General features: G+C 39.9%; 1 protein-coding gene across 1 annotated transcript in view; it reads left to right on the top strand.

Annotated features, from left to right (window-relative positions):
* The window catches only part of ANKH (ANKH inorganic pyrophosphate transport regulator), a 98,455-nt gene extending 75,599 nt beyond the window's left edge, over window positions 1-22,856 (top strand). Inside the window, exons 8-12 of the mRNA XM_066186328.1 lie at window positions 322-417; window positions 17,824-17,953; window positions 18,583-18,706; window positions 19,294-19,393; window positions 21,735-22,856. Coding sequence (XP_066042425.1) covers window positions 322-417; window positions 17,824-17,953; window positions 18,583-18,706; window positions 19,294-19,393; window positions 21,735-21,851 — 567 coding nt within the window. The 3' untranslated portion in view covers window positions 21,852-22,856. The remainder of the gene's footprint in view (window positions 1-321; window positions 418-17,823; window positions 17,954-18,582; window positions 18,707-19,293; window positions 19,394-21,734) is intronic.
* Window positions 22,857-25,336: the final 2,480 nt, after the last annotated feature.

Genomic DNA, 25,336 nt, shown 5'->3' with positions numbered 1-25,336 from the left:
GGTTAAAAAAATCATGCGGTGTTTTCTTAGAAGGAGCTACCAACCTTTTTCAAAGCTGAATTAGTTATATAGGACTTACTCCTTAGAAAAGTAGGGAGATTACCCAGCCCTCAGTGGGCATAGCAGCAGTTGCTGTCAGTTTAAGTGGAAAATGTTGTGTAGTGGTACAAAGTACTCAGAACGCTCTAGGTTATAAAGCAAACAAGCCAAGTCAGACACGGCCAGGCACAGACAGTCAGGTCCAGCACATGATCCTGGTGCCAGCAGCTCCCGGTAGTCTGGAGCCAGGCTAATGCTCACTATCTCTTTCTCTTGCCCTAGAATAACCCCAGCAATAAACTGGTGAACACCAACAGCACCGTCACAGCCACACATATCAAGAAGTTCACTTTTGTTTGCATGGCGTTGTCCTTAACGGTAAGAAACCTTTGTTCAACTCAGTGGTTTTCATCTCAACCAGAAAATTGTCTCCTCTACCTAATGCTAAAAGCACTAGCAGTTCAAGAAAGGTGAGTTGTCTTGTCTTGCGAAGTTCTGTTGCTTTTATCTGGAGAAGGGAGTGTGATCATAGTATTGGAGTAACAAGAAAATCAGCTGTCATTAGCTCAGGCTAGATATCTGAAAGGCTGGAGTTACTCCATTTTATTTTCACTGCTTTTCATTTCAAATCAGCCTCCCATGCAAAAAGATATCAGAGACCTGCTATTCTTTTCATCTCTTTTTGTTTCTTCGTTTAAATGAACAAAACTTCAGGCAACCAGTGTGTCAGGAAGACGAAAGAATGCATTTGTGTCACATGCAGCAGGATGGCAGCCTGTCCCCGAGCATCTTTCATTTACTGTGAATGGTGAGAAAGGCAGCAGGAGTTGACCCTGCAGTATCTGTTCCCTGCTGCCTGTCCTGGCATTAGGTTTTCATGTGGGGGTACTTTGATGCACATTTGTTTTGTTTGCTCTCAAAATTAACTAAAGGGGCAATCTCAGAGATGACGCTGACACTGATTAAAGGATCTAAATCTGCATTCATGCTGGGAAGCATTGCATGGGGATGGCATTCAGGGAGAAATTTTGCTGAGCCTGCCATGTTTCAAAATTACCAATTTGCACACATGAATACAGTGCGTTTTCCCCAAGAACACTGTTTCTGCAGTCTTCTTATGCAACAAACAGGCAGTTGTGGAAGAAAATACCTGCAGCTGATGAGGATCATAGCAGATGACCAGGGTAAATCCAAAGTCTGTTTCAATAAAGGATGGATTTATATTAGTGCCAGGGTCACTGGCCAGGACATTGTCTCTACACAGTACCTGCACTAGAAGGACAAAAGAAAAGGAGAACCTAGAAAATATTTTTTTCATAGAAGAAGTCCTTCATCATGCTAGGAAAGCACTTGGGAAATGTGGCAGTTGTTTTAGGATACAATGCTCAAAGTCCTACAATAGAATCTACTCATACCTTGGACAGGTTTGCTGTTTACCCCCAGCATTGCACACTTTCCATGGGTAACTGGCTGCTTTGGAACTCTCTCCTTCCTACATTCACAAGTTTACTATTGAGTATGGGAGTGCTGACAGAATTTCTCTCTCCCCTTCATTTAAGTGTAGAACCTTTATATCTGAGTTGCAAATGGCTTATGCATGAAGAGAAACTAATTTATGTTAAAGGAAATATTACAGCACACGAGCCAGAAACATTTGTAACCATCCCCACCCCCTTGCCACAACCTGAGAATGTAGGATACAGAATTCTGTCTTATTTCACAGTTGAAAAGGAAGCAGTTCAATCCATCCATAGCTGAATTACGTTTCTTCTGCTCTTTGTTTCCTATACCTTTTCCCTGAACAGCTACAACTGGCCACCATCAAAGACAGAATTGCAAGAACCAATGTGGCGTCCCCTCTGTCTTTTAATTTCCTTAAGCTTGACCTCTTTTCATGTGGCTTAGAGACCAACAGCTTTTGCTGTAACTTGTATTTCCTGCAGCATGAAACAGAGACAGACATATGCCTCCACTGAACTGGCCATTGTCTGGAGACTTTCCATGAGACACTAGTTCTCATGTTATCTGCTATCACACACACCTTGAGGTTTCCTTTTGTGTCCCGTTCCAGACCAAAGTTATGTTCTCTACAGTTGAAGCCTCCCTCAAAGTCTGTCAGTGTTGTTACAGACCCACAAAGGGGAAAGCTTCCCTTGTTATAAATTGTTTTGAGAATAATATTTCAGTCTCAGAGTTTTCTCTGAACTGACTGTATTCTTAATCCCCCAATGGTATTTATCAGGTTACTCTGGTTCTGACAGATTATGAGCTTTTCACATTGCCATCACTATCCTCTGCAGAGTAATTTTTAATCACCTCAAGAGGCTTTTGTTTTGTGACTTTCTGGGATTTTTGTATCCAAAAGTTCTCCATTTTACTTTCAAGGGCAGTTCTTTCATGAGATCATCATGAGAGATTTGCCTGCACTAAAATTCCAGAAACACTTTTGAGGTCCATAGCTTTTCCTGTCCCGTTTCTATTTTTGCCTGCTGGTGACAGATTCTTAGGATTGCTTGTCAACAGGCAGAGCAGAAAAATAGACGTGAGCTCTAAAGGTTCAGGTGGATTCAAAGGCCTGCAAATGCTTCAGCACACAAACTCATCAGGTGTTGGGATGACTCAAATTAATGTGTGCCACAGGCCCTAAGGAGCTAGACTTCAAATTTGCCTCTGTTGTGGCCAGGTGAGCTCCCATGGCCAATGGTGATAGCTGTGTTTTTATTCAGGGGCTCTACTTCAACAAATGGCAGTCAGACTAGTGGCATCACCATTGGTAACATCTTGTTCTTTCAGGCCAGAGGGAAAGGCTCCCAGGCTGATAAGACAAAACAAATCCAGTACTTAGACATGTCATCTAAATGCATTTTCCAGTGGATGATCTATAGAAGGATTCCAGAAGATGTAAAGATAAAGGAAGTCCATTAACCACTTGAAAAAATAACAGTGAAGCTTTAAGTACGAGCAACAGCCATGCAGGGAAGTACCTTCCCAGTGTAAAACCTTGGGAAACTTTCAATCACCAAAGACATACTATTTCAATAGAATTGGGAGAAAAATATCCTACCTCCTTGCACAGATCAGTCATGCCTGCACAAGAAGTACTGCAATCCTACTACTGCAACAGAAATACCTTTTCTCTGTTGTTGGTAGTGACAGTATTAGATCAGAGTAGAAAAAAAGGCATATTTTTATTAAGAAACATAACTTCATGATTTGTTTAAATCTTCATGTGATCTGGAATGCCACACCTGAGCCTTTCCAGGCTAACTGTGCAGCATGCACATGTGTTCTGTCAAGTATGATCATAAGTACTGCCTCATGGCTTTGAAGCATCAGGTGGGTATTAAAGTTGTTTCTTCAAAAAATGGGAATTAGTTGTATTTCTCAGTGAAAAATGTGTAGACAAGTTGTTTTATTTAAAGGCTATAAGTAGAAGCCATTAAACTCCAGGTAAGACAGCTGTTGCAATTAGTCACATTGATGTGGTTTTTGTTGTAAGTGGGGATTCCTTCCAAAGCCATGTTTTGTGACTGTGCAACTTAATGTAAAATTTGTATAGCAGAGGGAAGGGACTCAGCTGTAGAATTGTTCCTGTACAAATAAAGGACCATTCTAATTTTAGAAAGTAAGTCATGCTTGGTAATTTACATGCAGTTTAAAGGGTGTCCATAATGCTGTTTGCCATTATCTCTTACTTCACTGCCATTATGCACTTTGGAAAAAACGCTTCTTTCCATATGTGAGTAGAGATACTTCTCCAAATGCCAATGCTGCTGCTATTGCAGATCAGACTGTTGAAGAACTAAATATTTTGGTTCAGCGCTAGACCTGTTTAGATGGCCCTGCAGATCAGCCCTGAGGTTGCTGCACAGTTGTAAACTAAGGGAAGACACAGACTCAAGAGAAAAGTGGTACATCAGCCTCAGCACACTGCAGAAATCCCAAAATAATTTGTCTGGTTGCTAATTTACTGCATTTCTCCACTACAGCAAAGGTTTGCTCTGTCAGGGGAGAGCACTCCCTCACATATGAGCTGTGTGTAAAGGGGCAGGCTCTGTGGGGAGCAAGCTACTGAAAGGAACCCTGCCATAGACAGGAGGATTAATAGCAAAGAGGCTGTGCTTTAGCAAGGGGTTTTATTAGAATAGTGGTAGTGTCTCTGAGCTTGGATACCAGAGTGAAAAATTCAGGGATTTTTCCAAGGCAACCTGTGATGGGGCAGAGATGCTGCCAAATTACATTTTTCTCTTTCTTTTTTTTTTTTTTTTTTTTCCAATTTTCTCTCCATTTCCCAGCTGAGCTCTTTTTTTAAGTCTTCTGTGATGACACAGTAGTTGAAGTCAGTTAAGATCCTTTTCTCTGGCTAATGTTAGCTGCTGGCAGCCACGGGATTAGTGTTTGGTCATCTGCCTCTGAACTGCAAGGCTCTGCAGGCTGATTTCACATCAGTTGTTAGTGCTGCTGTATAAAAGTCAGAGAGGCCTCCTTTGTGAGGGCTTGGGCTGCTTTGCTGCAGCCCCTGCAGCCTCATCTGTGTGGCCACAGCCGTGCCCTCACAACACGTCTGTCTGTGTGCAAACCCTGGCGAGCTGCCGAGGCCGTGTGCCCTGAGCTGAGGGGCAGCCATCGATTGTGCAGGCAGCACCAGGGAAAGTGGGGCAGTCAGCTGGTTCAGGGGACTGGCAATAGTAGCATTCACATCTCAGAATCATGCTGGAAGGCAAGTGATGTCTTAATTAATGCAAGGTCTGAGCACCCTCATTTAAGGAGCTGCTGCTGGGGTAAAAGCACTGCCAGCTCGGCGTGGCTGGCACGCTGGCCAGATCACTGCATGAGGAACATACAGGATGCTGGTCAGAGAAAGCAACTTCTCAGAGAGCACTGTGAAAGCTCCCTAGCTCTCCATCACTGAAAGTGACCCTGAATAGTCTGTACTTGCTTGTTCATTTATAGCAGGGAAGGAGCAGTCAGTTCTTACAGTAGTAGTTCGAGAACTGAGCAATTTGTTTCAGCTTTGTCTTCCAGCAGCCTCAGCTGGGACAGGCCACAGTGTTTTTGGGATACAGTTCCAAACACCAGCTCCTATTGCTGCATTGTTCACATTAGCTGAAGTGTCAGCAAGACACGTGGCCAGTTATCTTCATATTCTCTAGTGTTCTGTGTATTACAACAGGTTTTCCCTTCCCAATAAGACAGGTTCAAGGTGCCAGGGTGACCTGCTATATGCATCACACCATGTTCTTCCATCTGTCACCAAGCTAATGGACGGCAGGAGAGCTGCACAGTTTTAACATGTGTTCTGTTAGAAACAGCCCAAAGTTCTTTCCAGCTGTTTAAAAGGAATTTCAATGATGCTTTTTTTTTTTTTTTTAATGAACACATGGTTATGGGCAATTGGGGAAGGTAGCAGTTTTCATGAATAAACAGATTGATTAAGGGTAGAAGCTAATTGTAGATAGAATAGAATGCTGTTTTATATTTAATTAGTAAACACTGCTTATGAAACAAAATCCAGATGTTCAGATTTGCCTTGTGATTTTTCATTCCTTTCTATTCCAAAAGGCTAAAAGATAGAGTCAAGAGAAAATGTTCACATTTACACTCAAATGTGTGATTTATGCAAGATTTATAAATTTCATATTTACTTGTTAGAAACGTACTAGTGAAAACTTTAAATCTCTTTGAAAAATAAGAATGAAGAACATTACCATGAAATCTCAACAAAAGTGAAGGTTCAGGGACTTAGGCTGAACAGATTAATGTGCATTCTCTTGTGGTAACCAAACTCAAATTCCAGGTCACCTGCATTAGATTTAAATCTCAGTGAAAGTTTAAATGTAATATACTTACGAGCAGACAGATGGTCAGTTTACTGGCTTATATGGTTAACCCTGAGAGTTGAGAGTGTGTGTGTCAGTAAATGTCGCCTGCTTCACAGTCAGGGTTGGTTTATTGACTCCTCAATAATGTTGCTCATAGTTGAGGAGTCTAATGATAACTTTAAAATGTTTCTAATACTAGCAAAATTATTTTCTGTTTTATTTGTTAGGTAATCTCTTAGATTCTATAAATGAAAAGCTACATTTTTTGTAAATAGTGTGTAGTATTTGGATTCATAACTTGTTCTTTTGACAGAGGCTTAAAAAGTACTGATTTCTAAGGACTCCTGCTGACAAGCATCTGTAATTTGAAGAGTTACTACTGGCAAGTGTTGTTTCTTTCATTTGCTGGTAGTTTTCAATCCCTTAGGAAGAGCAGCACACAAACATTTTGTCAGCTCTCCGGTGATTATACCTTGTAGCACAGCAGCATAAACTACTATCACTTGGCATTTATATTCATCTCATAGATTAATGTATAATGTATGTATCTGATAGGGATGTAAACATATTCAGTATCATTCTAAGTCAGGGGGTTTATATTATATTATAACCATTAAAAGGTTTAATCTGCAGCATTTAACATGTTTGCTTGCCTATCTTTTATTTCCCCCCAACCATGGGCAAAAAAGAGAGACAGATGCTGGGAACCATAGACTTGAAAGATTCAACAGAGAGACCCCATCTCCATCTGAAAACAGCAGGGAGAGGTCCAGAGTCACAGGTTTTCTCTTGCTGGGATCCCTGTGATGGGATCGGTTTCAGCCTGAAGAGGGGAGGAGAAAAGTCTTTGTTCCATTTTAGGACAGTTTACTGCAAGCAAGTAAACTGTAATTAATCATCAATCACCTAAGAGATAAGAAAACCCTGATCAAGAACAAGGAAGCCAATGTAACAGGGCATATGAAAAAATGAGAAGTACAGAAGACAAGACTCAGTAGTTGCTGCTTCCTGCTTAATTCTGTAAGAGCAAGAGTCAAACACTGTGGAAGAGTAGCAGCTGTGTTTCATTCAGGCTGAAAAAGCTTGTCTGTTTAAAAGACAACTTGTGATGCCTGAGCTTTAGCTTTCTCCTTTGGATTTGGTTATGCCAGACTAGGAACTGCCAAGTGGGTACTGGCTGCTGACTCTCCTGTCCAGTTGATCATCAAGGCTCCACCAGCCAGTGAAATGTAGCACTGGCAGATAATATTGGAGTCAGAATGAATAAAGACAGAATATTCATACCAACTCAGTGTATTACTGCAATAACATTGCCTTATTGACTTGTTCCCTGATGCTGTGCAAACCCTCTATACTCCATAGTTGTTTAATTTCCAGTTGAACTCAGCAAATCATATTTCCCAGCCTTAAATCTGGCAGCTGATTTTTCCCATGAGGGACACCAAAGACTGTACAGTTTTCATAGGCCCATTTGCTCTCAAATATTCAGTCTGAAGTGTAATAAATATACCATTTCATATTCCTTTCTGCACTTACAAATAAGTTCATTTTCCACCTGATACACTGTCCTGTGTGAAGCTCTTACCTGCATTAGAGTGATGTATTTGATGTTTTCAACTATGCTGTCTGCTAAATAATGAGACATAAAGCAACTCTTGACAGAAGTTAAAGGATGAAAGAAGTTAAAGGAGAAAAGTTAAAGAATTCATTGCATCTCTGCAGCAAGCCTGACTGCTGGCCTAATGTACCCTTAGTTTGCACTCAGGATAACATGAATTGGGCTTGCATGTTGAAAAATGCCAAGGAACATGTTCCCATTTCACTGAATTTTTTTGAAGGTAGAAAAGGAGTGTCCATAGCATGGCAGATCCCTGCAGTGTACAGCTCTCACTGGCTCCCAGGAGTCCCATGGCATTTAGCCACCAGGAATGCATTTCCTGAGCTGCAGTAGCTAGAGAGGTATCACAGTCTGCTTTCTTTCCAGCTCTGGAGATGAAATACTGGGAAGGCCAAGAGACAGAAAACTGCATTCAAGGCCTGACCAAAGATTAATTTTTAGATGCCTTAGGGAGCTTCACTGTAGCCAGAGGGTATGCAAAGGAGTGTTTTAAAATAGAGTTTGCCACAAGCAGTGCATGTGAACATGTTTTCACAAAAACATGGATAGTGTTTTCTCCTTTCTGAAAGAAAATAAAGTCAGTTACCACTACTACTGTGAAATCAGTATTAGACTGTCAGGTAGCAAGAAAATGTAGAAATACTTGAATTTATCCCCTCACCTTCATGCATTTGAGCAAACAGGGGAGAAGGGTTGTGTGTGCTCATTTGATTAAGTTTGGTAAGGATCAGCCTAGAAAGGAGCAAAGTGATTTGCAGTTCTGACCCATGCAAGAAACTGTTGGGGCTTTTACTCCATTATTCCTCTTACACTCTCACAAGCCCTTTAGCCAGTTACCTGCTGCCTCATCCCCACGCTTTCAAGTGATCCAGATGCTGAAAAAGGGAGCAAGAAAAAACCCAAAACTGTTTCTGTTTCCTTGTGACTGATGCCATGTAGTTACTCAGTATATTGAGAGGATTGCTACCAGAAAAAATCACCCAGTAATTGCAACTTGGATAGCTTTGGTAGCTATAAACATTCCAGGCTGCTAATACTGGTTCTTAGTTCACAAGCTGAAATCTGAACAAACTGGGGATTTCTGAGATCCTTAATTTGGGCCTTCTTCTCTGTGCTTTACATCTAACCTGCATGCAATGCTGAAACTTCCCCACTTCCCCATCTCAACTCTTACGGACATGACAGATAGCAGGCATTCTGAATGTGGCCCACAAGGACCAAGGTCTGAATTCAGAAAACGGTCAACACTGGAGGGATGTGTGCTGAAATATGAGCATATTTGATACTAAAGAGAGAGCCAAAGATGTAGGCTCTGTGCATTGATGGTGCAGAAGAGCAGCTGAGCAAGTAGGTAAAAATTAACTGAAGTTCACAAAGCCTCATTTTTTCACAAATTTTTGACTCATGATCTAGGAAATAGCATCATGGTCTGAAAAGGACATTTAAGTTCCTTGGCATTTCAGATACTGAACATCTTCCCTGCAAATGGGGAACACAATATAGTGTCCACTTAGAAAGCTCATTAATCTGTTGTGTCTTGAGGATTTGGCTACTGTATAATTTCTACCTTACTAGAAGAAACAGCTGTGCCACACCATGAAAAACAGGATCGTGATGATTTTTTTCATGTGAACAAGGAAATCTGTAGATTTATCAGTGTTCATGTGCTCAAACATCACACAAACTAAGTTACTCTGTAGAAATCACAAATTTTAATTCTGGAGCAGAAAGTTTCTGACGGCAATAATGCTTTTCAGTTTTTGAAATGCTTGTGTTTTAACAAACACAGCCTGGGACTATGTTTTGCAGTGTTGTATTTCCAGAAGGTCAGTTACCAACCACAGCACTAAAATTTATAAATGGAAGATAACGTAAGAGCCAACTTTCTTAAAGTGGCGTGTGTTGCTGCATTAACTAAAAACAGCCTTTGCTGTTTTTACTGTGTGCTTCTATATTCTATAATATTGTGTGATTCTGTGAAATGTATATAGAAACCATATTTTGCTGCCACCATATCTGCCTGTGACATTCAGTGTGAGAAGTTGAAGCCACTGCAGAGGCCACTGGATTTGTGTTCATTTTTTCCTATCTTTTACTGGCTGTCTTTGTTTTGCATCTCTGCATTCCTTTATTATCAAAGGTTACAACCCAGCTCTCCTAAAGTCATGGCAAATTTGGACTGAGAGACAGTAAAATCCACAGGAGTAAATGTCACAACAAGAATCTGGTCCTTCTCAGAGGACACAACCCCAGCTGCTGACCATGCCAGTATTTGAAATTCCCTGGGTGAGAGAATTCAGTGTCCTTATCTCTTGTGAGTATACAAAGAACATAAAAACCACAGACAACTCTCCAAACTTTCCCAACTCTCTCAAATCTTATTTCACCATTGGTCTTGTTACAGCCTTATTATATTAAAAAGATCTCACAAGTCTTATCTAGAATATCCATACTTTAAAAAGCAGCATTAACTTTTAAGACTAAATCATTTTATTTTGACTTTACTGTTGTAGACAATGTGAAGGTCAAGGACAGCTTTTAGAGTAATACCACTCATCCAGTGGAGCAATTTTTTTGAATGCTTTGACTATGCCCATCTCTTAACTCCAAGATAAGTTGGAGTTGTTTTTTTTCTTTTAATCTTTGGGCTGCTGGCACAAAAATAACAATTGGAAAATGGCATATTAGCAAAAAATAACAATTTGAAAATGGCATATTGGCAGATAGTTGCTCAAGAAACTCTTCACCTTTTCAAGGTCAGGTTTAGTTCCCATTTCAGTAAAAATTGTTTCAGACATGAATGGAAGCATTCCTGCCTGCACAGGAAGATGCTGGACCACCAGAGGCAAACTTTATGAAATCCTCACGAGGGCCTTGTCCTATCCATGGTACTGCATTGAGCCTTTGTCCTGAAACAAAGGTTTTTTGTTTCCTCCAGTGAGGTGGAGATTAATGTCTCCTTCATGATTGTTCAGGTTTCATACAAAGGGTCTGTTCTGCCTGAGTGCCTGGAGCAGGCAGAAAATGAAGCATCAAAAATTGTCCTTGCAGCAAAATGTTTCTGCTCAAACTCAGTGTTCACAGTAGGAAGAGCAGCAAGGGGTCGGAAAACTTGGGACAGAAAAAAGTTACTAAGTTGGGAGATGGACAGTTATCAAAAAGAGACCAGAAATCTGCCATCCTTGGTTTATTGAAGCTTTTTAGAAGTGAAGTAAAATGTTCTTTCTGTAAAAAATTTAAGCAGCATAATTCATTGGGAAGACATAATGACTACTTTAACCAATTTAGTGACCTAACCCAGCCTGGAAAACACCACCTAAGTATTTTCAGCAGCAGCTGGGGAGAAAGCAGATGTGGCATTGTGTTCATGCCATCAGAGCATCAGTGAATTGTGCAGCTGCTGGACATGCCTTTATTTCTACAGAATGTGGTGCTCTGCCACTCTGGAAAGCTGGGGGAGGTGGGGGGAGATTTAGATGTGTATAAACAGTTATTTCAGGAGGAGATATAAAGTTAGGGGTGTTCTCACAAGCAGGCTCTGGTTCCCCTGCTGCTTGACAAATTTTATGATGACTGACTCCAGCTTTACACCCCCTGCCCAGAACACAAAGTTCACAGAAATCTCTACTGACTTGCATGCGCCTGAGGGATCGTCATTGTAAGAGAATGTCCTTGTGATTCAAGTCATCAGCATTATCATAAATCAGTTTCAAATGTGACTGCTGTCTGACATTTTTACTGCTCACACATCCAGGGCTTTTTGTTTCATGGGACCCCACAATTGTTCAGGTTGGAAAGGCCTCAGGAGTTCATCAGGTCCAGCCTTCATTCAAAGCAGTGTCTGCTGTGAAGTCAGAAATTCCCTCAGGCTTTGGGCAGTCTGTTCCTGAAAGCTTTGCATTTCCCACACAAGAAAAGGACCCAATTTCTGACCTCTTCTGAGTTACAGAGCACATGAACACACCTCATGATGTGTCTCAACAGAGCATCAGACTGCAGCAACCTTGACCCTGAGATCTGCTCAGTTGGTTAGAGCATGGTGCTGATAAAACCAAGGTTGTGGGATCAATCCCAGTGTGGGCCGTTCACTTAAGAGTTGGTCTTGATAATCCTTGTGAGTCCCTTACAACTCAGATTATTCTGTGATCTGTGCCTTAATGCCTTAGAGTCTCAAACAATTTGGGATGATGAATTTAGGTTGTTTGCTGTGTATCAAAAATTCCTCAAAACTGCAGGTGTGGCTCTGCCAAGACTGCTCTGTGACAAGAAATACTGCAGAGATAGCATGAGTCTGCAGGCTCATTCTGGCAGGGACCAGGTTATGGTATGCAGCAAGCTTCTGTAGCAAGGAAGTGATGCTGGCCTCTAGTGTTGTATGAAACCCAGTAATTCCTCCACAGATTCCAAAGAACTTTATGATTGTGTATAGAACTGTGCTTCAAAAAAATAAAACAAAAAACCTGACTGGAAAAAAAAAAAAAACCAAACCCAAAAAAAACCCCCTTAGGTCTTTAAAGGCAACAAGGCTTTTACTTGATTATTTTCATGGTGAATTAGATACAATTTCCTGACAACAGGGAATAATGCCTTTATAATAAAACCTAGACTTTATGATTTCTCTGCCCACAATAAAACACAAAAGCCCTTCTTTGTGTAAATCAATGAGTAGCTGCATCACCTTCCTTCATAAGAACTCTGTTGAATCCTTTCTGTATTTTTCAACTACCTGAGAGATGCATGGTAGCTTCGGGAGGTATTAGGACTTTGTATTCTGTGCCACACCTCTGTTCAACACGGAAGCACACCTCAATGGGAATCTGGAAAGGGGGATAACTATTAACTTTTCTGTTGTTTCACTACTAGTAAGCGGTTAACAGTCACAAACTGTTGTGACTTCTTTTCTTCATAAAAATACAAAAGTGCAGTTTCTTTTAACAATAAGATGCTAAAGTAAGATTTTGAGTGAAAAGCTCCAGTACCATGTAGTCATTCAGAGAACTAAATTTTCAAGGTCGATGAAGGTATGGATTTGAAATAGCTGTAAAAACAGCACTAACAAATTAAACAACTTTTTTTTCAACATCTTAAAAAATAGGCTGTTGAACAGAGGAGAGAAATCCAGAATTTGACACAGATGCTAGTTAGAACAAGATATTATCTTGACTTCAAAAGTATATCTGTGAAATCAGCTTATCTTGTGTGATACAAGCTCTGAAAGGAGACAGAATTATAGAAGTTCTGTTTATGTCAGAAAGATGGAGACCATGGAGACATTTGGCAGATCAGGAGATACAACCATGTAAGATTTGGGCTATTTTTTGATTTGTTTATTGCACAGTTTGAAAGACTAAATCATGTGATTTATATTCTTCCATAGCAATAACAGTTATAAACTTAGCTGATACTAGCCCAAAGACCCGAGGTGCAATTCAAAGTTGAGGTGTGTAATAATTTTCAAAGTGGGTTTCCTCTGCCCTCATTGGGCATCATGCAGCATAAGTGGTAATGGGGAATGAACAAGGCAAGGGTTAAATTAAGCTACAATCCTCAATATATACATAGAAGAATGTCTTTAGGGTAAAACACTTCCCTTGGACAGCCATACTTCTGCAAATATATCAGGTTCAACAAATGATATGAAACATCTGCTGAGAAGTTTTTTGCAGGAGAAAAATAGTAACTGCATTTCATCACAAAATAACCTTAATCAGGTTAACCATCTTCCACAATAAAATCTATTATTCCATACTCTTTCCAGGTTGGCATATGTCTAACCTATTTTTAAAACCATCCATTTTGGATTCCTTAATTTCTTCTTGAGGAACATAGAGCCACACCATGTCTCTGTCATCTGCCAGTGTTTCTTCTTACTGAAGACTGCACAAAGACTAGAAAAGCTGTACTGTTGTTCATAGCTCGCTGGAATACTATTATGTGCTTTATATTTATCAATGAATGTCTCAAAAGACAGGCAGTTTTCTACAAGTACCGAAAAGCAAATCAGTCTGGCACCCTGCAGATTACTATACACATGACAATAGCCTTTGTTAGCATAATGTATTATAATGCATTATGTAGTGGGTCTCTGAGGTTTAGTAATCCCTGTCAGCAACTAGAATAAATGGAAATAGCTTCCAGGAGATGCAAGGCCTATGAAAAGATTGTTATTTTTCAAGAACTAGAAGCATTCAGACTCACACATGCAGCCTTTGAAACAAAATCTCATGAACAATCTTTCATCACAATCATTTGTGAAAGTCAAATGCCATAATTGTACTTGAGAATAAAGAGAAATTGAACTGAACACTAGCAGTTCTGAACTTCCCCTATTGAAAAAAAAGATTTGGTGCATTCTCTCAGGCTTGGTGACAGCAGAAGTTTTTAATTTTGACTTTTGAATATACTTAGACACTGAATTTGTTAGCTGAAAATAGCCAGGTTCCACATAAAAATAGGCACACCTCTTGGACAAGGCTGTCTAAGCCACAAGTGAGAGCATTTTTTTACTTCCTTTTAATACACTAATCGCTAATATCAGATAAAAAATTACTAATACAAGATAACAAAGCATAACCTGCATGGGATGAAGGTGCACCAGGATTACTGAACACCTGAAGCCATAACTTCCATGCAGACTGGGAAAGGCATCTCTCACACTACACTTGCCCTGTTTTTGAGGCCCTTCCCTTTGGCAACTCCCGGTGGCCTTTAGCAGGGAGACAGTACTAATCTAGCTGAAGCTTTGATCTGAGCTAGTATAGCTGCACTAGTTTTCTTATGGTGCTGTGAGTTGTTGACATATTTAGTAAAGCTTTTCAAATTTTACTAGTATGCAACAATTAAAGGCACAATGCCAAAACCCAGAACCCTTCAGATCAATTGAAATTACTAAAACATCTTCAGAAATGCTCTAGGTTACTGTTGTTGATACTACACTTGATAATACATACTACTGTCTTTATGCAGAACTGCTTATTCTCTGTAGCATTCCACTTTTCTGTTTACACCTTCATTTCTTCCTTTATTTTTAAAGCCCTCATCGCTGGCAAGTTAAAGTTCAGTTAAATGATGAAAGGCTTTATCAAAACCATCCTTTAATATCATGCTGCACTCATACCATAAGGCAACAGAAAACCAAATAAGCTATCGCTAGAATTCTACAAGAAAAATTCTTACTCCCAAAACACTGAAATGGTTTGACCTCAGCAGAGCTGGCAGATACAACACTCAACAGCCAACTGCAGTCGCAGCCTGAAGCTGCAGTGCCACTCTGCATGCACGCTGCTTGCCTCTGCAGAAACTTTCACTGTTTAGTCTTCATCTCTTGATTAGATTAAATGAAGGTATAGCTGTAACCCTAACCAAGCCATTTATTCTATTTTTAACCTTGCAGACATACAAAGAAATGCAAGTGGGAGGAGGAAACAGTGTTAAACTAGCCGAAAGATAGGAAACATCCTATTGCTAAATCTACTTCCTAAAATCTTTCCTGATCTGAGTCGCAGGAAGTTAGCACTGCTTATTCCAGTAGAGCCAATTTCTAATTGTCTGTGCCTTGTTTTCCTGGACTGCTGTTACCATCTTCTCCAGTCTTTTGTCAGGCGTCACCTTTTACTAAGGTAATGACAACATCCTAAAGACCACTCAGAATCACAAAAAAGCTGCTTTCATCCTGTTTTCAGAATACGCCATCTGTAACAAAATCAGCAGCTGAAATACCTTCCTGCTTTGCATTTTTAGTGATATTCTTTGCCTGAAGTAGAGCCTGGGTTCTTTCCACTACATTTTGTCTTTGAAATAGTAAAGTTGCAAGCACTCTATGATTTAAATTGCAGAGGGCTCAAATGATGCAAAGCATTAATTTATTTTCCTGAGGCTTTGTTCCCTGTGGGCATTGAGAATATCATAAGATGATGGAGAGGGCTCTCTTAGCAAAATGAAACTAGTTATCAGTATTGCAACTGAAAAGATGGAAGCATGCTGACAGAAATAGAAGGTCCTTCTGCTGCCATGCCTCACCTCCTCAAACGGCTTATTCTTGAGCTTAGCAGTCTTTACCCACCAGCTGCTGTGTAAATGCTCTTTGAAGCCATTTACCAGCACAACTCTCTGCTGATCAGGGGTGGGGGAGACTGCAATTTGCAGCAGCTGAGGAGGAATGACCACATGCCACCTGGGTGCAAGTCATTATCCCTGACTGGCAAGCTGACCTTTATCCAGTGGGAGCTGGATGGAGATTGAGTCTGTTCTTATTGGGGCCAGAAGGAAACCTTTAGGGAGCAGAACTAAGTACAGTGCCTTTGGTCCCCCAATTGTTTGCCTCTCTAACCACATTCAACACTTTTTCAAGTGGCTGCTGAAGAGGGAAAGACTGCTCTGCTTGCCTTTTTCTGGCAGCAGGCAGGCTCTGTATGTTAGCATGCTCGTGTGGAATCTGGCAGCAGCAGCAACTATACTGCTCACTAGGACACTAAATGGCATTGTGCAGTGCAAGCAGTGTAAAGATCCTTGCTTTCATGAAAACAGCAAATTAGAAATGAAGAGAGGGCATCTTTGTATCTTACTTTATTTATTGGAGTTTGAAGAAAGATTTGACAAATCATTCCCTGTATGACTGCTTTGCACGTCATTTGTAGTGACAGTACAAATGCCACCCTGCCTAAGGGTGTCTCCAGCAATGGAAGAATTCACTCTGTTGTTGTGCAATTACTTTTTAATAACTAAATTCTCAACCACACAACCACCTCTGCTCTAGATTGTCCCGTCTGCCTCAGTCATACCCTGTACAACTAGATTGGCACAAGGAGTGCTCAGTTCTTTTTTCTTCTGCTCTTACCTTCCTCCACTTACTGTTCTCTGTAGAGGTGATGGAGATACACTGCAAGACAACATCAAATCACTCAGGTAAAATATGCAATTGTAACAAATAAATAGTAGTTCCTACTCTGAGAAGTGGAGAAGAAAACTGAAGATTGACCTTTATGCAGGAATGTGAAATGTTTTGTTCATCGCACGGAGAGAGGGTCAGAACACGGGACTTCCCACGGGCCACTCAGTGACAGGCCTTGGGAAACTTCTGCAGTCTGGGTGCTTGGAGGCTAAACAGAAAGGAAATTTCTGACACCCTACTGAAGAATGAGAGTGAAATCTCAGCTGTCTTAGAGGTGGTAGGACTTCAAAGGCTAGTTTGAAAAGCCATCTGGACATGTAGGGGTGTGACAACTAGATAAAAAGAAAAGAGCTAGCTGCTATGGTACTAGGTGGTAGGCTAAATTATAACAGAGTGGTTATAGAATCTTACAGACTCTATTGTACAGCCAATGTGCATAATTTACAGGGTATACAGATTTGTAACCTGATAAGAGGAGTGCCAGAGCATTTAAGGTCCCCAGTTTTGCACCGGTCAGCTCACTTCCTTAATATTCACTTTACAATAAATAACAATATAGGAATAACAAGAGTAATTATTACAAGAATATTGTTAAAAGAATAACAATAACAAGTAATTATTTAAATCACAAAATCAAATTAAATAACAAAGCAGTTATACTTGAAGGTATGCTTTCTTATAGGGAAAGTCCTGTAAGGACTGTCAGGACTGTTCTTCAGTGAGTGCCTTGAACTGAAGCCAGACCTGCAGCTGCCAACAGCGCCTTCAGCTCAGATGGAAGCCTCAGGACTGACCAAAAAATTAGACAGAATGTCCTACCACTCTACCAATTGTCATGGGTTTTTCAGGGAAATCTTCCTTTCCCTGCATGGACTAAACAGCACACTCTTTAATGAAAATAACAAGACTTAGTGGATTTGTAGCCTTAGAGCACCATGTCTGCAGGACTGTGCTAACCACCTTTTCCTTGCTATCAGACTTATTGCATACCAACACTACTCTTTTCAGCAGCAAATTTAAACCCCTTGTCTTAGACTCAGGTCAGATCTCTGGGTCTTGGAGGACTTCAAATCATTAGTTACTAAAAAATTTGATAGTCTGTTTAGGAGTACAACTGTTTTAACCAGATCAAGTGCTGTAAAAATCTGAGTTTTTACTGTTTGTGTAACAATAGACCATTCAAGTACAACCACTTGCAGAAACAATAAAAATTCTTTCTCTATGCATCACACTTGGTATGTGAGAAAAATTAAGACTAGGAATTGCTTCTGAAGTTATCTCTCTTATGTACACATGTATTTGAATGCAAGATAAAAATAAATATATAGTATGTATATTTACCATTGGTAGCGTTATCTACTCATCAGTAAACAAATATTTTAGTCCAGGAGGGCCTACCTTTTCTTGTGCTTCCCTTCTGAAATAGAAACATTTTTTAATTTTGTTCTTTCTAGCTCTGTTTTGTGATGTTTTGGACGCCAAACGTGTCAGAGAAGATTTTAGTTGACATAATTGGAGTAGACTTCGCTTTCGCAGAGCTGTGTGTCGTTCCTTTGCGCATCTTCTCCTTTTTTCCGCTTCCAGGTAAAAAAATAAAAGGAAAATAAAAGTTCTGTAACCTTGGTGGCTCTTTCAGAGCATAAGCGTTATGTAATAAAAGAGCAAGGCAAGCTGAACAGCCATAATTAGAATGTTTCAAATTTCTAGCTCTGTAATTAAATGCAACATCTTTTAGTGTTGTCTGCTTCTACAATAAGATAGTTTCATAATAAAGGTAAACTACAAATACAAGAAAAGGTACATGTAGATTTTTTTTTTTTTGTGCCTGTCTGTTACATCATGTGCCACACAGGAGTCAGATGGAAAATTTTCCTTAGTAGGGCTTCTCTTTAAGGAAGGAGATAGTTTGGGGGTTTTTTAATGAAGAAAACATGATGGAATGTCTAATAAATTGGTTTTAAGAGAGCAGCTCTTAGGAACAAGTGCTGTCCCTAACTGGGTTTTTTTTTGTTTCTTCATTTTCCCAAATCAGTATGTTAAAGCAATTTGAACATAAGACTTACTTCCTTTCTAGTAGGGTGCAAAGATACCAGCAGTAAGTTTTACAGTGGTTATTCCTGAACAGTGCTCTCTGCATGGAAAAGCTGCATATGAGATGACTGACTTCTTTTTTTTACTATTCTTGCCTCTTTTTCTCCCCTGTTTATGAACAGTGACTGTCAGAGCACACTTGACTGGTTGGCTGATGACTCTGAAGAAGACATTTGTGCTGGCACCCAGCTCAGTGCTGCGGATTATCGTCCTCATCACCAGTCTCATCGTGCTGCCTTACCTAGGGTAAATCATTATTCCTCACAGAACCCATGGGTTTGCTGTCCTCTTCATTCTTCTTCCCAGTCACTTGATAACTGAATTTGCATAGCTCAGAACATTTTCTCAAAATACTAACCATGATACAAAGCCTAAATAGTGTCACTATCTGGAAGAGAAATATTTACAAATGTACAAGCATGACTGCTTGAGGCAGGCACAATAGTGATGTCTCTTTGGAAAAAATACGCAAATGTCAAAGAGGCAAAAACGTGTCCTAAGGGGAATTTATTTCCATGTTATTAAACACACTGTTAAGAAAGCTAATGGAAGAATATCTTGTTTATAAGTTTAATAATCTATTCTACAGCACTCTGTACAAGACTTTAAATTCTTAGTCCATCATTTGATTCAGTGTGACTCTTTTACTAAACAGTGTAGCCGTTAAAAACAAACGAGTCCTTTAAAATACCACTTATTCTCTTAGGCAGTGTATTGTGTCTTTGAAGAAAATATTTCTATCAGCAGATTGGTTATATATGCCAGTGAAAATGTAATTATGAGTCATGCATTCTCACAAAACAATGACTGCTTTCTTTCTATGCCTCCAACAGAGTTCATGGAGCCACGCTTGGAGTAGGATCCCTTCTCGCTGGTTTTGTGGGAGAATCCACCATGGTTGCAATAGCGGCCTGTTATGTCTATAGGAAACAGGTAAGAATTGGTCTCTGTCAGATCTGATGAAAGCAAGTGATGAATGTAGTGGATTTTAGTTCGGATTAAGTTACACTTTAGCAGTGTAACTCCCCAGAGTCCTCACTTCAGTTTGCATTCTATGTTAAGTCTCAGGAGCGTGCACCTTGGAAAGTCTTCAGGCTGAAATAAAACCAGAAGGCACTCTCCAGCTGTGAATGGGCATCTAGGCCATGGGACATGCTGGTCTGCAGTCAGAGAGCCTCTTGCTTCTCAAAACATGTGTATTATGGATATCTTGTCCTTACCACCAGAGTTTTGCGCTGTGTATTTCCTACTACAGTACAACATAGCATTTTCGTGTAGGCATAGGAACTACTCATGTGCATGTACTCAGCTTACAACATGTGTTTCTATATGTATATAGAATCACAGAATCACAGAATAATAGAATGGTTTGGGTTGGAAGAAACTTTTAAGTTCCAAGGAGTTCCAAGTTCCTTCCCATGGAACCTGTTATGTCATGTTACATAGTGTATACATTTATATCTGTATGTATACACTATGTAATACATGTATCTCTGCATATAAACTTTTATTTCTTTATAAAACCAGCTCTGCTGAAAATCGACAACTTCAGGTGCTTATGGTTTTTTGCCATCTAGAGGAGTGGCTTAAAACAAGACATACTCCTACAGCAGTTGACAGTAAGAGCTTATAAATAATTAAACAGGTGCATTTTTACATATTTTAAACACTACAATCCTGCATGCGTGGAGTAGTAGTGATACACGGATTTTGAAGAAGATTCCACTAAATTAAGTCAAGTACAGGATAAATATTGGCTGGGTGAGTGGGTTACATTGCAGTACCTGCATGTTGTTCCCTTTCAGTTATGTGTTCAAGGCACCACGTAGGGCACTAGGTCCAACTCCAACTAGCAGAAACAGCAAGGTGTGTACATCATTCTGTAGTAGAGAAGGACTCTGTAGAAGGGAACAGAAAATATAATCTATGCAGTGCCTTTTTTTAAAATTAGACTTCTTACTAAGTGTCAAATGGAAATACCCACCACTTCTATTTAAAAAAACAACAAAGAAACAAACAAAAAAAAAAAACCCAAGAAACACCTTACAGAAGACGGAATATCTAAAAGCCTTATATTGGAACAACCTAAAATCAGTTTTGATATGTGTTGACAATGCAGGCCATGGCAAGAGATCAAAATGTACAAGGTTCATAAGACAATAGAAGAACCATAATCTCTGTCATGATTAATTTGTCAGGTTTGCCTTGGGAACCAAAGAGTAAAACATTTAGACACTGAAATGGCTTGCCTTGATCCATGGTTTCATAACATCCTCATTCCTAGTTTGTTACCATAGTAGCTCACAGAGTCTTTCTGGCCAGGGACTTCGTGCTTAATTTTTCTCAGTGGTAAGTGCAGGTAGGAGGACTGTGCCAACCTACTTTATTCTTTATTCAGTGCGACAGTGCCACAGCCAACCAGTAGCTCTATACACCAGGTTATTCTCACTTGCAGTTGGAGAGCTGCAGATCAAATGTTGTGTAGACACTTCCGAAATTTTGGAACTCTGATACTCTGATACCCATCTCAGCTGAATCAGTAATACCTGTGGGGGATATTTTGTCAGCTGCACAATTGTTTTCAGTAAAACTAGTCAGCCTGCTGAGAAATGGGTAATAAGGAACAGATGCTTCTACTTGTTTTGTAGGGGGCTGAACTCTTCTTAGCTTTACTAATCCAGGACATCCTGGATGAATCACAGGACTCTTGAATGACCTTCTGCTCCTGCTAGCCAAAAATACTCTAATATTACTTGACCTTGGAGACGGAAGGGATCACAGTGGATCAGCAACACTAAGAAAAGCCAGAATGCCCAAATCTTGAAAAATTCCTGAAGTTTGACATTTGAGAAATTAGGTTGCCACCTCGCCTCCCTCCCTAGAGATGCTTTTCTTTGCCCACATTTTGTTTTCCTTCCTTTTTTTTTTTTTTTTTTTTTTTTTTTAATAAAAAGTCTGTGATGTAAAAGATTCCAGATGCTCTCCTCCCTCCAGTCATGCTGAAGCCTGTTTTGGATGTTGCTTAGCATAAGAAATGCCTGATTGCATTTATGTTAGAAAGGAGAAAACTGAGCCCCAGAAAGGCTATGGAAATCTTCTAAGTTAAGCCAAGTTATTGGTGGCAAGCCACAAATATGACACAAATATTCTAGTTTTTAATAACATACTCTAAACAAACTGTTTTCTCACCTCACTTCTCCCAGTGTCCAAAGCTGGTGGGAGTGTGTTCATGCACAGCTTACTGATAGGTTTCTGGATGCTTGTTTCAATCTAGAAAAAGAAGAGGAATGAGAATGAGACAGCTGCAGAAGGTGAAGACTCTGCAATGACCGACATGCCTCACACGGAGGAAATGACAGACATCGTAGAAATGAGAGAAGAGAATGAATAATAAATGGGATGCAATTGTTCTCTGCAGGGACGATTGGAATGACGCTTCAGCATCTTGTCGTCTCTCATACTTTTTTGTTTGTTCGTTTTTATTTTTGTAATAAAGAGGCCTGATTTAAAAGGTTTCAGATAAATTCTCTAGCATACTGAGTATGCTCTCACTGATGAGGGACCTAAAAAGAGGTCTTTGCTTCTTTTTTTTTTTCTTTTTTTTTTTCCAATTGAATTTTTTTTTTCTCACTCCATGCAAGCATAAAAGATACAATTGCATCACTGTAGAGTCTTCCTTACTTATGCATCCACCTTCTCTGGACAATCTGCATTTGTCAACCAAAGCCCTGCTCCTGTGCGCCTGTGCGTGTGCGGACCTGCGCTCGCACGCTCGCACACGCACACCGCCACGTGCCACTGGCTCAATGCTACTGCCATAACCCCACGCCCTCCCCCCTCTCCTTTCCCTTCCTTTTCTTTATGAGAAATGGAAAAGAAGTTTGGAATACAGAGCTTTATTTTACTTGCTTGAAAATGACTTTGCTACATAAACTAATATACTATGGTGAACTATATCTTTTTGTTTGGCCTCATCACTAGAGCTTATACTGCACAGGGTACAAGACAGGGAGGAATGTGGGAGTCCTCCCATAGGAAGTGGAGAAAAACAGGTTCCTCTCTCATGCTGAAAGTGTGTGGATGTATATGTACACACACAGGTATATGAACAGAGACATACATATATATATATATATTTATATATATATGCATATGATAAATAAAATACAGGACAAGAACTCTATTTAGCTTTCATTCCATCAGAAAGATAGTAATCTTTTGAAAAATATAAACATTTAATTCAGAATTTTCTTGATTCATTAAGTCCCATCTTATATATAATTTTCTTTAGGAAAAAAAACATGCACTTTCCTCTTGTGAAGAGGGTGATGGCAACTGATAGACTTTGACTGTATTTGAATAAAAAAAAAAATAAATATTGACAAGCTTTACCAAAGTTCTTGTCCACTGATCTAACTTTAATTTTTAAAGGTTGATTTGTTCTCTATAATTATTTCTGGTGCCTCTATATTAAAAAAAATAAGATCAGATAACGTATGCAGGATGCCATACTAGATAACATTACTACACACAGTTCCATGCAATTTTTTATATAGAGATGTACACATACATGTGTGTGTGCATGTGTATATATACTTCTATACACACGCACGCACACACACAGAGATGTATGTTTTGCTATGATGTATTTACCTATGCAGTAGATCAAAATCCATATGGTGAAGCTCGAGTACTGATGGTCCTCCAAGCTGAAAAGGAGGGTCTTAGATGATCTGCTGGCTCTCAAGGCAGCATTGGTGCAAGGGAGGAGCCATTCACATCAGCCCTGCGGAGCTGTGCGCTCCCGGTGCTTGTGGCTGGAGTGCGCCTTAAATAACAGCGTGAGGTCGGGTGGGAGACTCAGCTTGGGTGGAAGTGAAGGCTGTGTAAGAGGTGAGGGAAGCAGGGAGGTTTTGGGTGTCACCAATGCTGCTGTGGAAGCAGCTTGTGTTTCTGTGCTCTTCTGTGATTGGCTGCGGGGCAGCGCTTGATACTGGTCTGTATTAGCTTGGGTCCTTTCAGATTTAATCATGTCAGAGTCTGGAAACCATTATCCTTTATCCTATATCCATAAATCAGTTAATTTAAACCTTATTTAGTAAAAGTATATTTTTCTAAGTTGTGGAGATTATTATTTAATTGTGGACAAATTCTGTTTCTAGATTTATTTGCCAAGTAGTCCCAGCAGTCAGAGAACTGATCAAAACTAAACATTACTTTAAATGTTTTATCAGTATATGTGTATGTAGACATGCACATGTGTATAAAGATATATATATTGTATATTATGTACATTTATTTTAAACTACAATACGTTTCCTATTTTTCCAAGTTCAGCTAAAAATGTCTCTACAAAACTACTGAGTTGACTAGTAACCAGTTATGGCCATCATGAAAGGCATTGTATCAATGAACTTTACCTTTTATTAGAAAGATTTGTACCAATTTGTTACATGTGCAAATAAGAAAAAAAAAGTAGAAATTACTGTGTTAACAGACAGATTTGCAAAATTGGTTTAGGGTTAATAAGCAGTGGTGCTAAGAGGGTAAGACCATAACCAGTAACCATGTTTGCTGTGTCACCACAGGGTAAATACTTTTTGACAGTAATTTTAAACAAATTCTTTTTAAAAAACCCTCAGACAAATTATTGTGTGCAGGATGTAGACTGTACACATTCATGAATACAGGTTCTCAGACAGTCATATGTATATAATGTGTATATAGACAGTTACAGAGTGGCCATTTGAGGTCTCCTCTATTCATGTAGTTTTGGTTTGTCCAGTATATTTGTCTCAAAGTCCACAAGATGCAGTTTTTCAGGAACCGTAGAGATGAAGCAGGAACATATTTCTGTGTAATATTTCTTTTGGTACATGACTAAGATTCAAATAGCAGTATTTTTAAAGAATTTTAAGCGTTACCAGTGTAAGTTTCAAGGTAATGATTGCACCAAAAAGTAAAAATCTGAAAACAAAGGATAACACTGAGGTTTGTACTTTAGATAAAAGATGAACAAATATAAAAAAAAAATAATTATTGGTCATACAGAGTTAAAGTAATGGCACTGCAAAAGATAAATTTTCAATTGTGTAATACTTACTAGTCCTTTACTTTGCAAGATACTGAATGAGCACAGGAGTGGTGGGATTTGGGCAAGAATTGAAGCAGTGTCATAAGGACACGTGCATTGCATCTCTTTCTGCTTCCTGCGGGTCATGTATTTCTTTACATTTTTCTACTGGATTACCAAAATGTGATAACATTTCTGCAGGGGGTGGGTCCCAGCCAGCCCCTCGGGCTGGCCCAGGTACTCACTGGTGGGCAGGCAGGGTGCTCAGCGAGGAGGGAGCTCTCTCTGTGTCCTTTGCAGGCACTGGGCCTGCTTCTGGGACTGTTGGCAGGAGCTCCAGCAACCACCTGAAACCTCGCTGCTCCCTGTTAGTGGCAAATTGAGCTGGGCTGGTGAAGCAGCCAGTGTGATGGGCTACAGGCTGGGAGTGGGCAGACATCCTCTGTGGCCAAAGCCCCAGTCAGTGCATCACTGATAGTGTCTATCAGGCAGATGCTGGCACATGCCCTGTCCTGCACTTCTTCCATTCCAAAAGTACTTCCTTGAGTTCTAGTGAAATGGCTTAGCTGTATCTCTCTTGTGCTGTTGCTTATGAAATGGCTATCTATCTCTGTGGTATTTTGCAATAGAAACCCATCCTGTTTCTGTGTCAAAGAGCTGGAGCACCATCATCTCAATGCATTCGTGTGGAGACTTGGCCCTTCCAGACTGAATTACACAATCGAGGTTACAATATAAAGAGAAAACAGCTGGTCTGCATCTTACACGTTGTATTGCAGAACAGCTCACGCAGTGGGAAATAA

The sequence above is a fragment of the Chamaea fasciata genome, unplaced genomic scaffold (assembly GCF_029207755.1).
Source record: "Chamaea fasciata isolate MVZ Bird 193981 ecotype frontalis unplaced genomic scaffold, bChaFas1.0.hap1 SCAF_1, whole genome shotgun sequence".
NCBI lineage: Eukaryota > Metazoa > Chordata > Aves > Passeriformes > Sylviidae > Chamaea > Chamaea fasciata.
The sequence above is the reverse complement of the archived record's forward strand: the minus strand, read 5'-3'. Positions and strand labels throughout refer to the sequence as shown.